Below are 21,628 nucleotides of genomic sequence, written 5' to 3'. Positions count from 1 at the left end.
GTGAGGATAGCTAGACCACTACTCAGGCTAGGGTCCAGTTCAGATGATCTGACTGCAGTCAAACACAGGTTGGGATATGAACAGAAATAAGAAAAACAGAAGCTCAGAAAAGGACAGGAGATGAGGCAAAGCTGAATATGAACGGAAATACAGGCAGCAGGGACAGGAGGATAAAATTCAACTCACAGGCAGAGAACAGAGTAAGGCTAGAGAAGCTGAGTGCCAGCAGAAATGAAGTCGACTCCCACTGAGCTCACATTCAGAAGAGTGTAGCTCTATCTAGCTCTGTCTCTTTGATATCCCGAAACCCAAGTTTGTTCTAAGAGATAAGGAGAGGGCAAAACACGACAGAGAACATTTTGTGTGTGTATGAGAGAGAGAGAGAGAGAGAGAGAGAGAGAGAGAGAGAGAGAGAGAGAGAGAGAGCACACACATATGTGCATCAGTACTGGGACTTGAACTCGGGGACTTTCATTCTTGCTTGACCTTCTGGCTGAGGACTGGCACCCTACCACCTGAGCTACACATCCAGTTCCAAGAGAACATCATTCAATCTTCATATGAAAGCAGATACTGCAAGCTACAGATTCCATCCTTGACTTCTTGCAGTCACACTGCCATGCACTTTCTCACTTGATAAAGTTCATGTCAGAGTGAACTGCCCAACAGAAGAGCTGGTGGAGAAGAGAACAGAAATGGCGAGGTGCCACCAGTGTCTGAGGGGATGGATGACCAGAAGAGGTTACAAGTAGCTTGGTCATGCGCAAGAGACTACTTTTGCTTATCCTTTCCTTCACTGTTGCCTCCAATGTGAAGCTGTGGTGAATTCCTGGGTAGGAATGAACCAACAAAACAGAGTGTGTCAATAGTAACTCATGTCTACGATACTAGTTGCTTGGGAGACAGAGATTGGGAGAGTTGCAGTTCGAGGTCAGGCCAGGAACAAAGCTCACCCAACCCCCATCTCAATCGCTAACCAAGCACAGTGGTACATACCTGTCCTCTTAGCTGTGATGGGAAGCACAGACAGGAAGAATGCAGCTCAGGATGCCCAGGCAAAAAGGGAGAACCTATCTCAAGATAACCCAAGTAAAAAGGGCTGGAGGCAGAGGTCAAGCAGCAGAATGTCTACTTTGCAAGCGCAAAACCCTGAGTTCAAACCCCTATACTGCAAAGAAAAAAAAAAAAGGGCAAAATGTGTCAAGAAAGTGTTCAATGCAAGTTAATTGTTGGAGACTGGAACAACACCACAAGGGCAAGTCCTCTAAGTAGATTAGAACACATACAAAGGAACATTTCTTTGAAGACATTCAGTAGACTAAAGTTTGATAAACATAAATATGGAACTCATAAATATGCACAGTACTTTTCTTCTCTTTGACACAGGCCTCTTGTCATTCAATAAGGCATAGATTAAAATGTTTTAAAACTCAGGGACAGTGCCCAGGCCCTGAATTCAAGCGGCAGGGCTGGCATTAAAAACTTCCTGAAGTAGGCAGCATTCTCTACCCCACTAGTCTTGGGTGAGCCCTGGGCCGGTGTGGCTTAGTCAGCAATGAGTGTCCTTGGACAGTTATCTTCACCTTGGTGAATACCTCGTCCCCTTTAACTGCTCCAAAAATGAAATGAGTCATCTTGGTCACACAATCATCTGCTTCTGAGGAAAAAGGCAGTGCTCAACTTGGCCTTCTAACCAGCCCAGTTCCACGTCTTGATTTTTAGAAGTAATTCTTTCAGGAGGGCTTCATATTACACCATCACACCAAAGACAGAGTCCTAACTTTTGGACCATAGCTAAGACCAAAGAAAAGTGTACCCTAGAGCCCTAGCAGCTCCTCAAAGAGTAAATTATATAGCTCCTTACAGAAAAACTGAACTCAAACTGTTAATAAGCTCATTAGTGAATGCTAAACATCAGTTTTATGACTCATCTCTTCTGGGAAAACAGCAACGACTTCCGATCAGTTCACTACGTGAAATCAGCCTAGGTACACAAAACCTATGAGCTGACACCACACTGCAGAGGATACCGTCAGCCAGCAGGAGCAGAAAATGCAAATCTTCTCACAAGAACTTTGTAGAACACGGAAGAGCCAAGCCTGAAGCAACATCATACCAGCATGAGCTCTGGGTCCTGCAGCCACGGGGGCAGCTCTGCCAGCTGGCTCATCGCCTGGAAGAGCGTGGCCCGCAGTGCACAGTAGTTATCACCACGGACTCTCCTGATGGACGTGAACTTCTGAGAAACTTCCTCGTAGCCCTGCAAGAAGGATCAAAGAATGCAACAGTGCTGTTACTGGCTTGCAATAGCAAGGAGAGTTCTGCTCCTGGGGAGAAACTTCCCTCAGACCACTGGAAAAATGGAACACAAGAGTTAGCTGAGTCTTCCACATAAATTAGTCAAACAATGTTTTATTACTCCACTCTTCTTAAAATGTTAGTATTGTATAAGGTATCTGCATACGCAACAGATGCAATAAGCCTAATATACAAAATAACAACCAAATATTCAAGCCACTAGCCATCCTCAAAGTTAAGAGTCATGTTACTTGTAAGCAACTGTGCAGACACTCACTAGTGCCATTTTGGAAGGTTTACTGCTTAAGAAGCATCACAGTAGTATTGTACTAACACAGATAGTAGGAGAGATTATATGTATTTTGGATGGGCTTATGGTAACTCTGTCCTTCATGCATAATTTTGCTGTGAATCTACAATTATGCTAACAAAATTAAAATAAAAAAATTTTTGTAAAATAAACCTGTGTTTAAAATGACCCCAAATTCTTTCAACTAAGAGAACAGGAAAAGAGACAGATGTACTAAGTTAATATCGCTACATTAAAAAAAAAAACAAAACACAAAGTCCCAAGTTTCCAAGGTATGTGTGTATTATGTGCAATCACCTATCATTTAACAATGGTCATCGATTCCTGATAAACGTGTCACTAGGCAAAGTCAATATTGTGCAAGCATCAGAGTGAACCTACACAAACCTAAATGCTGCAACATGCTCTATGACCTCTTAATAAAGCTCAGCAGTAGACTTTGCATGTTCAAGAGCCATCATGAAAAAAAGGATGGTATTACATTAACACAAGAGTAAATTATCCACTCAAAATAGGCAGTGAAAGCCGGCTGCCAGCTGCTCTTCTCTATATAGCCCTAGCTACTCCGGAGCGTAAGATCTGAGTTGAAAGCCAGCCAGAGCAGAAATGTCCATGAGACTCACAGTGGAAGAGCACGAGCCTTGAGTGAATCAAGCTCAGGGACAGCCAGCGCCCCACGGCTGAGATGCAGGAGGCTGCCGCTAGAATAATGTGGAAAACTGTCTTAGAGTAGACACCAATATGTTACTAATGTAGCTTTTGCTACCTAGTATTACAGACTATATCTAACTGCATGTACTACATTTTTATATGTTTGTTTACAGTAGCATCACTACAAATACCTAAGCAATGTGTTGCATTACAACGTACAATAGCTGTATTGCTAGAGGTTGGGAATTTTCCAGCCCCTTCACAATCTCAGAGGACCATAACTGTATATGTGGTCTACTGTTGATCAAAACACTTATGGGACACATACCTGTGTATGTGTGGCATCACAGTCTACTGCTGGGAAATGTCTAGATAATTCTGTTAGACTTTTTTTTAAAGTAAAGTTGGGATACAAATGATCAGTGACATGTTTGGTCCCTCAGATTCTAGTGTCTCTGGTTCACAGTCATGAGTGCTACTCTGATTTCTCCAGGGTCGGGACACTTCCTCGTTAGTACTGATTGTGTTTCCCCTCTGCCCATCAGTCAATCCTTTCCTTTGTCTTACTCTCCCTTGACCATCACTCAAAAACCCACCCCCAACCCTGAACTTACATACAAAGAAAGAAGCAAGCACAATGCACATCTCATCCTGGGTATCTGCATATGGGAATCTCATTACTAGTCACTTTCAAAGTCTGTGTCACACAATGATGTTTTATATGAATATGAAAGTTCTTTCCAATGATAAAAGCTTTAAAATTACATTTGCACTTAATTATCCAACCACACTAACATATAAGGGGTCTTCACTGTAAATATAAAGGACCATCACGCAGATTCACACCTACTAATGTGTACCTGCTCCCTCAGGTATTCCTAGCTACCACTAACTATCCAACGACGCCCTTCTACTGCAGCGATTACTCACGCGATTTCAGAGATGAGCCACGCTTTCTAAGATTATAGTTGAATCCACTCATTTTCCCAAACAAAAAGACAATGAGGCACAGTCAAGATCTAAACTATTAGTAGACATCCAAGATACTCTGATTATGCATAGACCTTAACAAAATATGCCTCTAAAATGAGGTACTTTGATTTGATCATTGAAAAGAGGTCAACTGATAGGTCAATTCCCGCCCCCCCAACTAATCCCATACAGACTTTCAAATTATAGAATGTTTAGGCAACTCAGACACCTTCAGAAAAGGATTTCAAGAGGACAATAGTTAAAACCGGTTCTCTGAAGAGAACTGAGCCATAAAATAGAATTATAGGTCAGAGAAAGCATCTCTGGGAAAGTGAAAATGTGGACACCTGGCTTTCTGATTATCGAGTTTGACACAGGACTGAAAGTTGGAATATGAGTGGCAGAAAATACAGTCAGCAGATGGCTTCCAATGTTTTTCATCTTTGGCAGACACCAAGTCTCAGGAATTTCATGACTGAGTTCATTAACATATGTTTACAAGGTAGAGTCTGCAACAGACATGCCAATAGCATTTTTTCTCAGTTTTCCAAATGGCAGTTGCATTTACCTAAAAGCTCACAGGCAACTAAAGTGCATACTGAAAGATGAGTAACATTTTCTACAAAACAAACTTTGAGGAAAAGCCTAAGTGCATTCAAATATTTAAAAAGTAAAATTCCTAAACAAAGTTCTAAACAGAATTAGAAGATATGTCTATCAAATATGATAGGTCAGTTTTTCTAAAACATAAGAAGCATATTCAAATTCAATTTATAAATAATCCTAAGAAAAAGATAAACAGAAGATACAATCCAGAGGCTGTGAAAGATAATTGTTTGGCACTTACCTTTTTTAGTCAAGGATGGCCAAGTAGTAGCAATTGGACCTGCTTTAACTCACTAATAAGGAATGCTGGATTAAGCATACATAGTGAAGGTAGAGCCCATGAGGTCTGTTCTTCAGCCAGCTAGGTAGTGTAAGTAGGCCAATGTGTCAGAGCCAAAACAACACCACATAACGAGTCCCTGATACTGTCTCACAGTCCTGGAGACAACGTTAGGGTTACTAATATATTCAGGGCTTACCTATGAGACCACTCAAAATAAAGGAAGTTGTGCCAGGCCCCTTTACAACAGGGTTCTTAGGCCTCTAAGACTAGAGAGCATGGGACTAAACTCAGAGGCTGTCACAATACCAAATTAAGAAGAGCATGCATAACAAAAGAACCCAAATAACAAAAAACAATCCTTAGCAGGAAGAACAGTGTTGGAGGAATATCAATACCAAACTTCAAATAACAATGGGCCTGAGGACCAATGGAACAGAACACAAAGCCCAGAAATGAACCCACAGACCTATACCCACCTAATACTTGATAAGGGAGCCAAAAACACAAGTTGGAACAAAGTCTCTTCAACAAATGGTGCTGGCAGAATTGGCTATTCACATGCAGAAAACTGAAGCTAGATCCTCATATATCACATGGCACCCGAGTCAATTCTAAATGGATCAAAGACCTAAAAGTAAGGCCAGATACCATGAAAATATTACAGGAAGGGGTAGGGGAAACACTAGGGCTCCTAGGCATGGGTTGAAACTTCCTAAATAAAGATCCAGAATCACAACAAATCAAAGAAAGACTGGATAAATGGGACTGTATCAAATTGAAGAGTTTCTGCATGGAAAAGGGCATAGCTAGCAAGATAAATAGAAAGCCCACAGAATGGGAGAAGAGTTATATTGGCTATGTATCAGACAAGGCCCCATATCTAAAATATACTTAGAGGTCAAAACATTTGACCCCCTCCAAAAAAATAAACCCTCAAAGAAACAACAACCCAATTCATAGATGAGCTAAAAACTGAAAGATAACCTTCTCTGAAGAAGAAATAAGAATGGCCAGCAGACACACAAAAAGATAGTCAACATCTCTGGCAATAACAGAAATGCAAATCAAAACAACACTGAGATTCCACCTCACTCAATAACAAATGCTGGTGGGGATGTGGCCAAAAGGGAAGACTTCTCTATTGTTGGTGAGGATGTAAACCTGTTCAACCACTCTGGAAAGCAGTAAGGAGGTTCTTCAAAAGAATAAACATATTGCTTCCCTATGACCCAGCAATCGCACTCCTGGGAATTTATCCCATTAACCACATATAAGGCCACACTAAAGCTACCAGCACAACTATGTTCATTACAGCTTGCTTACCATAGCTAAGATATGGAATCAACCCAGATGCCCCTAAATGGACAAATGGATCAAGGAAAAATGGAATTCTATACTTCCATCAGAATGATACTGTACCATTCATAAGGAAATGGAACGACTTGGAAAAAATTATATTAACAAAGTAAGCCAGACCCAAAGATACACAGAGTACTTGGTTTGCCTGATTTGTTGTAACTAGAAAGTAAGTGCCTATAAATCTTCAAGTAAACACACTGGATGGTAAAAGACAAAAAAATACACTTGGACACAATGACCAAAGGAAGATATTCTTAGGAGAGGATCACAAAAGCTCAAGAACTATGTATATGACCATATAAAATGCTATTTATTGGGGCTGGGAATATGGCCTAGTGGCAAGAGTGCTTGCCTCGTATCCATGAGCCCTGTTCGATTCCTCAGCACCACATATATGGAAAAAGCCAGAGGTGGCACTGTGGCTCAAGTGGTAGAGTGTTAGCCTTGAGCAAAAAGAAGACAGGGACAGTGCTCAAGACCTGAGTTCAAGCTCCACGCCTGGCCAAAAAAACCAAAACAAAACAAAAATGGTATTTGTTGAAACAAATTCTAAGAAATGGAATCAAGAGGATTTTTATTTTGTTTTCCTTTCTCTTTTTTCACTTTTTGTTTTCAATACCTTTGCCATATATCTAAGTTTATCTATTTGGGGAAGGGTATGGGGGGAGCACAGAAATGGTGGGGAAAATGGTAAACAAATGCAGTAGTGATATTCACTAGACACTATGTTGAAAATGAACTATACAACTGGGGGGGTAGGAAAAACAGACAAAGCAAGGGAAGGGTGACACTGTTCAAGAAGAAATGTACTCATTATCTGACATATGTAACTGTAACCCCTGTACATCACCTTTACAAGAATAATATAAGAAAAATCATTACATGATCTAAAAAAAAAAAAAAAAAAAAAAGAATTAGAAGAGCATTCACAACAGCCCCAAACAACCATCAATGTAGGTCCCAAGTCTGAATCACTCAGTTGTGTTTTTCAAAGAAACTGAGTTACTGAAACACTGATGCTGGTTCTATATTAGGACTATGACCCAAATAAGTCCTTACCTTTGGAAATGTTTCCTCATTGCTAAAATTAGAATATCAATATTTACAAAGTCCAATAGCAGTTGCCTTAACCAATGTCTAAAAATATGATATATAAGTTATGACCAACTACTTGAAAGACCTAAAATATGTGCTCCTCTGCTGTACCTTTTTCATACATGTTGCTTTTTGGGTGTTTCCCCTCCACTCCTTCTTACAGTAGTCCATGATGTCCATCTCAGGAGCCACGCTTAATCTGAGTTCTGTCAAAGAATCAAAACAGGAAACAAATAATAAACCCAAGAATAACCGAAACAACAGTATTGCTTCACCTGAAGGTGTCACCCTTCATTCCCTACTTTCTGACTTCACTTTTAAAGCTCCACAATTCCACCTCTGCTTGTGCCTCTAGTCCAGGCCATCAACAGATAGCCAGGGCAGTCTCTCATTGGGTCTCCCTTGTCATCACACCACCGTGCCCATCCTCCACCTGGAAGCTAGCTAGGATTGCCCGTCTGAAATAAGATTCATAGGATAACAGTCCTCGTTGCTAGTTCAGAGCTCCAAGAGCCTTCTGTCTCACCTTCACTTGCAAGAAAGCCGCGTCCTGACCCATAAAGCCCCAGAATGGCCCCCACTGCCCCTCTGGATCAGCTCACACTCAATGTGCTCTTATCCTACCTGTGGCCTCGCCAGCTGCTCTGCAACACCCCTGCCAAGCTCTGTGCCATCCCTGCAGGACAGCTCCCTGCAGCCTCTGTCATCTGAGGCCCTACATCATAACAGCACATATATCCCTTTGCTCTCTGTCACATGCCACTTTGTTTTCTTCTTAATGCTTATCAGTATGTGCCCTACTTCTTTTTCTCTAACCTGAACTCAGTACAACCTGAGGTCCTTGACAGTAGTACTGTTTTGTTTCTCAGCTGTATCCTCACACAGCATCTGAAAATGCACTGACCCACAGGCTTCTGTAAACATTTTCTGAATTAGAGACTCAACAGTCTGAACTATGAGAAAATACTTCTACCATTTGAATTAGCTTTTCATATCCATTATAAAGGGGCAGCACATATCATAATAAAAATTACACATAATTAGCTGTGCTTATTTATATGCTGCCTTGGTACCTTAAAACTATAACTTCCTGACAATAAACCAGAAATACGGCACTCACTGTTAGTTGATCCATACACCTCATTTGATTCATGCCTCAAATTAGCATTACAGCTCATCATCATGCAAATATTACAGGCTTAAAAAAAAACTTTAGATTTTCTTTGTTTAAAGCATGAGGTTTGGGGTCTGTGACAGGACATGAGTGTAGTTATTATGATCATGCGTATGACGACAAGTGTATGTTTCAGGAAGAAAATGAAGTACATTCTTGGGTACACCTTGACTTTTTTTTTTTAATTGGTGAAGATATATATGTTGGTGATTTCAGGACATAAGTCTTGAAACAACCTCACAACATGTTTATTCCTGAGGAATTTATCCATAACACAAAGTGTTTCCTATAGCTCAATTTAACAAATATTTACTGAGTGTATAATATATGCCAAACACTGAGGCAGGAACGAGAGAGAGAGAGAGAAAGAGAGAGAGAGAGAGAGAGGCAATAAAAACAGATTCTTCCTAAAAATACAGACTACTGAAGAAGAAAAGACCACAGAGCGCATAACGAATGCCAGGATGACTAAGCAGCACATAACTCTCCCTACAATGTAGGGAGATTAAATCCTTTATTTTTTTTTAAAGTAACTATTAAGAACTGCCTTTCCTTTTTCTTTCAAATCTCAGTAGGAATCCTTTGGTAGAGAAAATCAGCCTTTTACATAAGAGTGAAGATAGCACATATGCAGTACTACAGACACATTTATCTGTGGCACACATCAGGGTTAGCTTAGAGGTGAAATGACCTTACAACAGGGTAATATACAGAGAACACTAAAACAATGCCACACAGCCAAACTTTCCGAAAAGATCCTGCATCTTTTGAATTCAAGATATACTTTTCGAGTGTCTTCTTCACACAAGAATGTGATCCCTTTCCTGTACTGAGGGGAAGGCAGATGCCTTTCCCCTCACCTCCCAGCAGAGCAGGAAGAACTGCAATGCACTGAACCTCCCTAAGCCTTATGTTCCCACCAGGCAGGGGTATGAGCCTAAAAAGAAAACACGCTTGTGGCACAGGACGTCTCCTTTCCTGCTGTCTTCGCTCTTACTACACCAAGACATGCCTGGCCCCTCTACAGGGATGACCAGGCCCACCACCTCAGCAGGGAAGGGAGGAGGCCCAGGACCTCAGGTGGGCAAGAGGCCAAGCCACAAGCCCCAGTCCCAGGCTACACCAGAGGCCTGTGGGAGGAGGGTAGGTTGGGAAAATGGGTTATTTGCATAGCTGACAGCACCAAATATCACTTGAATCCATTTTGCCATAATTTTCTGGAAGGAGGACTCCAGCAGCTAACACATTCCCCAGGAAGGCGAGAAGCTACAGGTACAGAGCAGTGCAGTTCTTGACTTCAAGCAGCGCCCTGAGTGCTAAGGACGACAGGCCCTTTGTTACCTCTCACCTGTCTATCATCACTGTTTGCAGAAAAGCATATTTCTACTGGCAAAAATATAAAAATAAATAAGGGAAGTTGAAACCCCAACTGGTAAGAAGGAGCTGAAATAACCAAGAGGTTTGGTGCTTAACCACCACATGAGTAAGAAAAGAAAAATAAGACTCAGACCCTCGGGGAGTGAGAAATTAAAAGGGAAACCCCTCTAAGATGCTCACTCTCAGGAGACGGACTAAGATAGGAATGTAAAACTTTCCTGTAAGAAGGCAGTTAAGAAATAATTTAGGCTTTGTGGGAGGTGTAGTAACTGTCACAACTACTCAACTTCACGCTGCCATAGAAATTCATAAACAAAAAATTATAAACTGGGCACCAGTGACTTATATCTGTAACCCCGGCTATTTGGGAGGCTAAAGTTGAAAGGATGGCAGTTCAAGGCAATCCAAGTTCAAGCACAGCAAAGAAGTTATGAGATCCCCTCTCTCCCCAACACTGGAGGCGGAGAAAGGAAGGACTGCAGCTTCAAGCCAGCCAGGCAGAAAGGTCTGAGAGACTTCACCTCAATGGAGGGAGCCTGGCTGATGGTGTACACCTGCCATCCCAGTAATGGCCAGAAGCAAACACAGTGGTATCAAAGTCTGAGTGCATGCTCAGTCAGGAAGTGATCCTCTATCTCAAAAATAACCAGTGCAAAAAAAAAAAAAAAAAAAAGGCTAAAAGCGTGTTTCAGCAATAGAGTGCCTGCCTGGCAAGCACAAGGCCCTGCGTTGAACACACAGATGGCAGGTCCGATGGCCTGGAAGCCACAGGTTGACTCCTGGGCAAGATAAAAAAGATGGTCACCAACCAAGAGGATGAGAACACTTTCTTTTTCTTTTTTTTTGCCTGTACTGGGGCTTGAACTCAGGGCCTGAGCACTGTCCCTGGCTTCTTTTTGCTCAAGGCTAGCATTCTGCCACTTGAGCCACAGCGCCACTTCTGGCCGTTCTCTATATATTTGGTGCTGAGGAATCGAACCCAGGGCTTCATGTATGCGAGGCAAGCACTCCTGCCACTATTCCCAGCCCCTGAGAACACTTTCTGTGTCCATCTGGCCTCTCATTTAGAGCAGATATGGTCAAAGGATATTATTTCAAAGAAGGCAATGAACTTGGACTAAGAACAAGGCCAGTAAAAGGATTAATTTTACTCTCAGACTAAAGCTAGAAGTTACAAGACTCACTGAAAAAGTTGGCCATCTGTGTGGAGTGCAATGCTGAACAAAAGAGGAACATGACAAAACCTAGAAAGTGGAAGAGAAAGCAGGAGGGTCTGCAGCAGTAACAAATCATGACAATATACATTCTCCTTAGTTATATGACTAACACGGATGGTTTAGAACAACAGGGTAGTAGACTGAGCATCCTCTGCTATTCCAGGGAGAACTGGCGCAGTGAGACCCAACAACTCTCCAGAACTACTACAAAGACACCAACAGTGATTACCACAGAGAAGACTTCACAAACTTCTTTTGAGAAAGACTAAGAAATAATCAAATGTCCTGTGTATCATTTGCTCCTGATTACAGTGATAATGCTCTTGTTAACCATAAAGTAAACAGAAGCCAGTGCTGAAAACAAACCAACAGAACACACAAATGACATGGTTATAAGAGAGAAAACGTGATTTGTGAGTTATCTATGGGGCAGTCCCTCCTTGGCTTCTGCCTGAGGCTTCCCAGAGAAGAAAGGATTTTCTCCACCTGTAACACTGCTGGACAAGTCTCCATCGACCAGCAGAGGAGACCAAAGAACACCTTACGTTGTGAAGGGCCCCAGCAGAAGTGACAAGAGCAGGCCTGACGGAGCACAAATGACATGTAACTATAAAATACCGATTGTGCTTTCGATGCCATGATCAGATTGCCATGGTCATCTGAGTGCAAGGATGTGGACAGCCAGCTTCTTAGTAAGTCTTTTCATTGGAAATGGAAAATACACTTCAAAGTCAAAACCTACTTATGAATGTGAAGAAACAAGCTGAGATGGGGTAACTATGAGATAAAAGCAATCTTCACAGGTAAAAAAAAAACATGCAAAGAGTGCAGACAGAATACTTGCATTAAAATTGTAAAACTTCAGGAAATAGTCTGCCCCAAACAAACTTGAGTGAAATAGTAAATGCATTTAAGGCTTTTCATATAAGACTGTATCCAATGGAGTACACTCCCATTTTATGAAAGTGGATTCACTGACTTAACTGTCTTCTACTATAAGCAGTAAGAACTCTATAAAACAAAACAAGAAACATACCTGGTGCCCCTCTTTCATGAACAAGCAATTCTTTCTCCTTTTCTATTTCATCTGCAGCACGGTACATGTCCATGTCCTCCTCACTGAAATCACACCAAAGCAGACATTTCAAACACTTGTTGCATTGACTGCAACACAATATGCAGCTACTTACAAAATGCATGAGACAGAAAAAGGTTTCACATTTTTCACATTTCATGATGAAAACCTGATAAAACAGGGGTTCTACATCTTTGGATATTTATCCTTCTACATCACCACTTTCTTCTTACTTCAGCAGTTCTTTGAATGGAACAATTTACACCACTCCACTGGCTACAAGGCCCCAGCGCCATTTAAGTTAACATCTATTAGCATGCATCTTATCAGGCCAATTGACAACCTTTGTAATATGTCACAGGCAAATTTCAACAGTTCCTCCAAAATCAGAGCTCAGAGTCACTATTACATATCTCCGGAGCTAAAGATCCTCCTCTCCCTAGCCCCCACACCCACCTGGCTGGCCACACCACTATGTTTCCAAATGCTCCAATGGCTAACCACTACTGATGATGGCTTTTTACTCACACACTAGCTTCCTAAAGTGTCTCACTCTCTTTACTAGACTAACAAAAGCTTACTAAGGAGTCAGGGAGAAAAATCTCAGTAGATACTAGACAAAGATGAACAAGACTCCTGCCCCTTTTTCCCCTTGATTCTCTCCAAAATGACAATGAAGAGAAATAGAAGCATTCTATCGTTGCTGAAAACAGAAGACATTGTGAAAACCCAGTCGGAAAGCAGTGGCAAATGGTGGAGGGGATATGGCCTAGTGGCAGAGAGCGCTTGCTTCGTATACATGAAGCCCTGGGTTCAATTCCCCAGCACCACATATATAGAAAATGGCCACAAGGGGCGCTGTGGCTCAAGTGGCAGAGTGCTAGCCTTGAGCAAACAGAAGCCAGGGACAGTGCTCAGGCCCTGAGTCCAAGGCCCAGGACTGGCCAAAAAAAAAAAAGGCTAGTGGAAAGGTACCTGTTTGGGAAGCAAGCCACTAAGCCAGGCAGAACCCCAGAAAGACTCAGTAACTAGTGACAACTATCTAAAGGTACACGGACCATCCTGAGGGCTGGATGTTAACACCTATATCACCACGGCACAGCACATCCTAAAACGATAATGGAGGCTGGGAGAGCCTCCAGACATAATGTAACACAGGAAGTAGGAGGGGTCAGGTTAAAAACAACCTAAGGAATATAGCAAATGACTGTGATTCCAACTCCCTTTACACCTAACTCCCAGCACATGGAAAAGAAGAGGGGGTCAGGAAAGACAGACAGAAGAAGGGGCACTAAAAGAGATGAACTGAGATGCTGGAGGGACTCATGTCAAAATGTGCACCCGCCCCATCATTCCACTCCAGCCTGAATTCCATTGGCTATTGCAAAGGCAGTGCCTACCTTTCAGCCCACACACCGGGTCAACACTATCCTACACTTTCACACCTGTGACTGGCTCCAGGCATTCTCTCTTCTCAACTGGGTCATGCTCCTCACCCACCTATTGCATGGTACAGCTGGAGGGGTACTGTGCAGGTGAGCCCTCTCTAAGAGCAACAGTTGGAGTAGGAATCAAGTACTTACAACTAGAGCTTGGCCACCCTTCACTCCAATCCTTATTAGCTATACATACCATGATTACTAGTATCTAAGTATAACCCCCTATTAAAAAAAAAACCACAATAAAAATATTCATCTCAGGACAGCTGAAAGAAAAGGCACATATAATTAGTACCCCAAAATCTTAGCTATTCTTTTTTTATTACTGTTATATATCCATCTACATAGAGTATTATTCTACTTTCCCTAAGCAAATGGGGGAGGGGGTTATGAGGAAGGAGATGAAAGAAGGGGAGAGGAGGGAAAGACCAATTTAATATTCTTGGGATGAGAAACAAGTATTATGGGAAAGGTATTTTCCTGTGTGGTGACTCCAGGGAGATTTTAAGTAAAAGTGTGACATCACTCATGGAGCCTGTGCCAGATGCAAGCAGATGCCTGAGAACTACAGATCAAAGACCTAAAATAAGACCTGACTAGATCTGTTCACGCTTCTGTCACTGAAATTCTGATCCTCTGTCAGTCATTTAAGCAAATCACTTTTTTAATATTTGTATTATCAGAAGCATGTCCTTGGGCAAGTCACTTCCCTAATTTTGCTCTGTTTTCTCATGTTCAAAAAAAACAAACTAGACAAGATCTGTATGATCAACAAGGTTCCTCTTCCACTCTGAGTTCTAACACTCTGCAGATACGTGCACTTCAAGCAAATGCTGTGGCTATACTGTAGGTACACTTGGCTCTACTTTGGTCCTCTTTTTGCTCTACAAATAACAACACAAAGAATTTAATCACAATCCCAGTTCTCTGAAAGCTCTCCAAACAAGAAACTCACCAGACAGCCACAAATAGGAATTTCTACAAGGGTGAACAAGAAAAAAAAAAAAAAAAAAAGAAAGACAGAATGAAACAAACATCAGAAGCACTAGAACTACATGCAAAGGGAAAACACCAACAAGGGAGATTATGGGAAATAATAAGCAGTGACACTGGATCCTGTACACGAGAAGCAGATCAGAAACTGCAGAATAAGAGGTCCAGACTACACGCAAATTACTTTAGCCACAGATGGATTTCAGTACGACCCTATGAACAAATACTTGCTAACTTCCTTCGCCACCGATGATATATGGAAATCAGCTGCATGTAATACAGCCCTCAAAAAGGATCCCAAAGCTGCAAATCCTTGCAGAAAGTTTCAAGTTTAAGTAATCAAGTTCAGTCAGCACAGTCAGAAAAAAGGGAATAAACTACTTGTCCAACTAAAGAAGGGAAGATGGGACAGGGGGAAAAGAGAAAAAAAATATTTACTATTTTTAAATACTTCATGGTAGGAATATACTTTAGTACTTTCCAATATGCAAAAAAACCCTTTTCAACAATAAAAAAAGTTAGATGAATTTTTTTCAATTTTTTAAGCAATGGAATACTTTAACAATACTTAAAATGATGACAAAAATGAACTTTTACTCAAAGCTATCTCGAGGTTTTGTTTGAATTTTATTTAAGGAAAGGGAAGATAGAGGAACAGTGCAAAGGAAAGCAGTTATTACTAGCTAGAATCATCAATGCTGAATGGTTCCAGAAATCTGGCTCCTTTGCCACTGAGTTTTGGGGTGGGGAAGGGTGGGGAAGGGCTGGGGGATGAGGGGGAGGAAAGCATCCACTCTGGTAAATGGGCCTCTGCCACCCATACAGACGATCACACCATGCATTATTAAACAGTATTTGCTCATTTTCTCACAAACTGAAGATGAACTGTTATATCCCTTTATAATATACATTTTATTTATAAAAGACCTCAATTAGTTATAACATACAGAATACAATGACCCTTCAAGGCCCAGAGAAAAGAGCCCACAAACTCAAAGGAAAACTATTAGTTTCTTGTAGTTACAGGATAGTAAAAATTTGGACACTGTATTCTTTTGCTAGTTCTGGAGTTTGAACTCTGAGCCTCATACTCACTGGGCTTCCTTGTGAGCTATCCCTCCAGCCTAACATTTTAACCTCTCACCATTATGAACCTGTGGACCAATCTGTCTTTATTTATCAAAAAGAACTAAGGATGGCGTTGGCTTTGTAAAGCTCTGAACTTGAGCCCTGCAGTTCATGCTTAACTTGACCTGTCTTAGAAGACTAATTGCCCGGCAGTGTTAGTCAACCACTGTGACACTAACACATCTTCCCACACAGACACAAAAAAAGCCAAGACCATTCAACCTAGCCATTCTCCACCGCTCAGTGGTTGTCAAGAGGAGCAACACAGCAAACTGAGGAAAGTACCGACACCCAGGCCAAAATTCCACCTCCTTCCTGCTGCAAGTGGACTTTGCTTGGCTTGCTCATGTTCTATGTGACTTCCAGAGCTCTGTGGAGACAATGCGGCCACCCTCGACAATGAGGCTTGATCTGTTGTGACATTCCAATCCTGATCACTAAAGCAAGCTATTTATCAGATGGGGAGGGGGGAGGGGAGCCACTGTTACCCCAACCTCATCAGCAGCAAGCCTTAGAAGCTGGGCCAGAAGACACACCACACAACAGTATGCTCAGCCACACTTGGGACCAGATGTATGACTTGGGAGGGAGAATTCATCTTTCACCATAATGTTGGCCCAGAAACATACACAAATTTTCCCTCAATGTCATAGGGCATCTGGCTCCCCCACAGCATAGCCATACATGAACCTTGGATTCAAACCTGCCCCCCCCCCCCCCCACTCAGGCAGACTGACAAGAGCAACACAGAGGTCTCTCTCCCTAGTCATTCTGGCCTGGCCATGCGCCATGCCCATGAGAACCAGTGTGACTTAGCACAGCTAAGGGTAAGCAGCAGACCGACAGACAGCAACTGCAGGAGGGTAGCGATGGCGGAAGAAAGAACACGGGGACCGTAGCGGTGAGAGAACGTCCAGACAAACAATCTGGTTTAAAACTTCTTCAAATGGGACACTAAGTTACGCGGGCATCTCCTGGGGGCTGTCCTTCATATGAGCTGTTATAAAAAGAAAGAAAAATCTCAAGATTTACGAAGTAGTTTATCCCTGTGGCTTATTTGTCCCTCTTCCCTATTTCTCTCCCTTGAGAAAGGCAGACATTACTGGGAAGGAATCAAAGTAACCTATGCTGCCACCCCTTGCCCCCTTTAGAGTCACATCCCAAATGTGTCATTCAGCTGCAAATGGTCGCCTTGATTTTTCTAACTGCCTTCCACCCTGTGTATTCAAAATGACTCTACAAAAGGAAACTTAGACTCAATATATTTCTGGATGCAAATATTTTCATTGAATCTATCTAGTGTAAAGAATGGCTTTGGCTCCAACGACCAAAAAAGAGATCTCAAAAGTACATTACACTATTTTAATTTATATTCAAAGATCCTATGGGGTTTTACATGTATGCATTACATTGTAAACTGTATGTTTGCATAAAGCTGCAATCCAGTTTCTCTAGCCCCTAAGAAAACATCACAAGGAGAAACAGCCTATATAGCACTGATTCCAAAAGACAAATATGCTAGAAAGAACAAAATTTAAGATACAAGGTTCAAAACATCTGAAAGTTACACCCGTCTCCCTTCTCTCCCCCATCTAATGAGTTAAAGAGTTAAATGGGATAATTAAAGACAACAGAAAGCGGGGAAAAGAAAAAAAAACTTACGCTAATAATAAAACTACAAAAAGAAATCTATGGAAGAATAATAAATCATTATAAATCATGTCCTCTGGTTTTTATGAGTTGTCCAGGAAGAGGTGGGGGAGGCCCTGAAGCCTACTCTTAGGTCTTCCTGACTGAGCTGCCCTCATGAATCTGCAACTGCTTTCTGGTGGGGAAGATGACAAGCCTGGGCTAGGACGTCTAGCTTCATTTCAACTTCAGAGCACTGAAGGGAGACAAAAGCAGCATAAAAACTTCCTCTTAGAGGCCCCTCCAAGCGCATTTCCCCAGTGTTCTATTCCCCTTTGTGTTCACAGAGTCTGAGAAGGACATACACCAGAAAATCTGCCACCACCATGTGTGCTTTTTGGAACATGGACTGGCTTCACATTTCTGCATCTCTCAGAGGACAGGAAAACTGCTCTGACCAAAGGCACCCAGGAGCAAGGCATCTAAGTGGGGTCCAGGGTCCAGCCAAGGAAGCAGCAGTCAGGAATTAAGTTTGGGGCAGAGGGAAGAGACCTACTTTAGGGAAGCAGCTCTCTAACCCAAACAGTACACTGGTAATCACAGATTAGCTCACACACAGGTCTCCACCTGGGTATCAATATAAAGGAAAATAATAAGTGGTGCTATTTTAAAATCAGGGTATTTCGTACAACAGCCAGAAAACCCCAACCCGTAGAGACTAGAGTTGAGGTACAACTGCCCACAACAGAGACCCAAGCTCAGCAGGTCTCTTAAATCTTTTCCCCAGTGACCCTTTAAAACTGCCATCACACTTGGGTGCCCAATAAAGAGAACCATCAAGGCCCAAGGCAAAGTGCCATGCAAATGCACAATCATAATACAGAATCTACACAATAGCTTCCAAAGGAAGCCTTTTTAAGAGAGCAAAAGGGTTGAGAGAAAAAAAAAAAAAAAGCTCTCCAAGTCCTCTCAAACCCCTCTAACTGGTTACCCTCCCGGCCAATTGAAATAGATGTCAAGTTGGCTGAGTGCTTCATGCTTTAGGTAGTCAATCTTTGGAAGGCCGAAGGCAGAGGAGGCGTGCGGGCGACTTTCACACTTAGTGCACAGCCGCCCCCCCACCCCCGCCCCCCGCCCCCCGCAGACAGCCGGGAGGTTTTCGCCACAGTCCAGCACGGACTTTCGAGACTCTTTTTTGGGCGGGTGAGGGTGCACGGAATGGGGCCAAAGTCTGTCCGACGGGTGGGACGCCCGAGACCGACTTCCTCCCCGGCCGGGGGGCGGAGGGGGGGCTCCGGGGAGGTAGCGACCGACCGCGACTCTTCCGGAGTTGGAGCCCCGGGCTTCTGGAGCTTTCCCGAAAGCCCCCCCACCCCCGCGCCCCGGCACCCACCGATGTGGACCAGGGGTCTCGGGCACCGAGCGAGCGGACCGTGACGGGTGTGAGACGCGGTGACCACACGGCCCCGGTCCTCGTGGGGGTGAGGACGCCGGGGGGAGGGCACCGGGGGACCGCCGCCGCCCGCCGGGAGGACCCCCGCCCCGCCCCGCCCCGGCCCGCCCCGGCCCCAGACTCACGGCTCCACCGGGCACCGCGCCGCCGGGCACCGCACCTCGGGCCGGGGCTGCCCGCCGCCCGCCGCCTTCCCGCCGTCCCGCGCCGCGGCCCCCGCGGCCCGCGCCGGCGTCTCCGCGCAGCCCGCGCCGGGCCACGCCCCGGGCTGAGGCATGGTCCCCTCGCTCATGCGGCGGCGGCCGCGGCGCCCACGGGGTCCCGACCGCTCCCGGCAATCCCGGGCCCTGCCCTGCCGGCGCCCCGCCGCCGCCCCTGCGGCCGCCGCTCCAGCGCCCAGCCAGCGGCTCTCCAGGCCGCACCGGCGCTTCCGCGCGCGTCACCAGGGCCCGCCCCTCGACCTTTACCCCGCGGCGAGGGGGCGGAGCCTGCGCCCTGCGCCGGCGCGCGCCCGGGCCGCTGCGCAGGCTCAGTTCCCGAGCGCCGCCGCGTCGGTGCGCGTCGGGGGTCCAGCCGGCAGGGCAGGGCCGGGCCCGACGCGGGGACTGGCCTGCCGGGGCAGCGCAGGAGCCTGGCCCGAGGTGGGGTGGGGAATAGATCAAGTCGGAGGCGCCTTCGTGCAAACACGAAGCCAGCCCGGAGAGAGGCTGGGAGGGGCCTGGAGGCGTGGCCCAAGTGGTAGGCGCTGCCCAGCAAGGGCCAGGCCCTGAGTGCAATCCTTTAAAAAAAAAAAAGGGGGGGGAGAACACTCTTGGGTTATTTAAGAAGATCGGTCTTCCCTGAGCGACCTTGAGAAGAGCATTTTGCAAGATCACAGCAATTGGAGTGCAGATGGGAGGACAGCCCTAGGAGACCATCTGAGAGAGCTGGGCATCCACAAAAGGTTTTGCTTTTTTTTTTGGAGGGGGGGGGCAAAGAACTCTGGGGCCATTGCTTGAACTTTGCTTGAAATGATGAAAACCCTTGATGAGAAACTCAGAATTTAGAGGTATGGGGTTGTAGTGGGTTGGACAGTGCCCCTCCCAATTTATGCCCCTTTGGAAGCTCAGTGTAATTAAGATGAGATTCACTGGAGAAGAATAACTAGAATGGACTAAAGACTAAGAGTCTTTAGTAGAGGAGAGGCCACATAGACATACGGACACAGGGATATAGAGTGTGGAGAGAGACAGCTAGAAGCCAAAGGATGTTGGCAGTCAGCAATTGTGAAGAAACCACCATGAAGAATTAGTCTAAAACATCTGGAGAAGAAGCTCAGCCCAGGCAGGAAATTCTGTGAGACTCTTATCTCCAATTAACCACACCCCAGAAAAGCCAGAAGTGGAGTTACAAGCATTACCACTTGACCACAAAAGCTCAGGGACAACACCCAGGCCCTGAGTTCAAGCTCCAGAACTGGCACACACACACACACAGCAGACCAGCACATCTGGTATTAAGTGTGCAGGCATGGATGGACTTTTTTCCTGTCTACCTGTTGAGAGAGGAAGAGGAAGAAAAAAAAAAAAAACAAGTTTACTTCCCACTGGCAAGACCAGCAATATACATTTCCTGTCCTCCCCAAAAGATAATCAGTTCTTAGGCCTTGTGTCATAATGTAGTCCATACCAACCTCATTCGCCTTCCACTTCCAAAGAACCTCACAGGTTAGCTCAGTGAGCAAGAAGTAGCTAGCGCACCAGACTATCTGGCAATATATTTGCATGTCAGAATGTGGGGGGGGGGGGGGGGAATCTCCCAAAATTTGAGGAGTCTTCTATCACAATGAAGCTTCAGGGTAGGAGTTTAAAGGCTCGGTGTCTAGGAGGAGAAAAGCAGACACCGCAACAAGTCTGGACTGGTATGCAACTTGCTCTGCCACTTAGACCTGTGATGCAGCAAGTCCAGTCGTACTGAAAGGAGCAGTGGAAGGTTTACATGGTGGTTAGTCTTTTGTAGGTGAATTACAATGCAGACCTTTAGGATTTTGTTGCAAAACCTGCTATCTTCTGTGGAAAAGCACTCTGGACCCTGGTAGACTGAATGCTTCACTATGGGCACCAAGTTAGCACGAGGCCTGACCTCAGTAGTAAGTCATGCTGCTAGTATGTCACCTTGATATGACCTGACGAAAGTGGATTTCTCTCCCAAGCCCATAATTCCATGCCAAATATTAATGTATGTATTAGGCAATCTGTTTGAGGGCAGTCTACAGAATGCCTGATTAGAACTTTTCAAAATTCTTAGTCATCAATAACAAGCCTGAGAAACCCACAACCAAAGCCAGAGACAGTCAAACAACTAGTATTGTTGTAAGGAAACTCAGTTGTGAGAAACAGAAGCCACCTCTGAAGAATCCAAATTATGAGTCCTTATTGGAGAGCTGGACGACTGCGGGCGGACTCTGGTCTCAAAGACCAGCAGCCCCTAATGCAGCCAGCGCAAAGCTTATATAAGCCAAAACGTAAGTGTGGGGAATTAAACCTAACAAAAGTGTTATACCTAAGCAAAGCAAACCAGATGAGGACAC

At 44.2% G+C, this 21,628-nt stretch overlaps 1 protein-coding gene across 2 annotated transcripts in view; it reads right to left on the bottom strand.

The window, feature by feature from the left end:
* The window catches only part of Otulin (OTU deubiquitinase with linear linkage specificity), a 28,892-nt gene extending 9,447 nt beyond the window's left edge, over window positions 1-19,445 (bottom strand). For both annotated transcript variants that reach the window (XR_007214147.1, XM_048368463.1), the window contains exons 1-4: window positions 19,185-19,445; window positions 12,379-12,461; window positions 7,686-7,780; window positions 2,117-2,260 (exon numbers count right to left, since the gene is read on the bottom strand). Coding sequence is in view for 1 of the 2 variants with exons in the window: in XM_048368463.1 (XP_048224420.1) it covers window positions 2,117-2,260; window positions 7,686-7,780; window positions 12,379-12,461; window positions 19,185-19,351 (489 nt within the window). In the remaining variant the exon portion in view is untranslated. The remainder of the gene's footprint in view (window positions 1-2,116; window positions 2,261-7,685; window positions 7,781-12,378; window positions 12,462-19,184) is intronic.
* Between the last annotated feature and the right edge of the window lie 2,183 nt (window positions 19,446-21,628).

The sequence above is a fragment of the Perognathus longimembris genome, chromosome 19, assembly GCF_023159225.1.
Source record: "Perognathus longimembris pacificus isolate PPM17 chromosome 19, ASM2315922v1, whole genome shotgun sequence".
Classification (NCBI taxonomy): Eukaryota; Metazoa; Chordata; class Mammalia; order Rodentia; family Heteromyidae; genus Perognathus; species Perognathus longimembris.
This window is presented reverse-complemented; position numbering and strand designations above follow the sequence as displayed.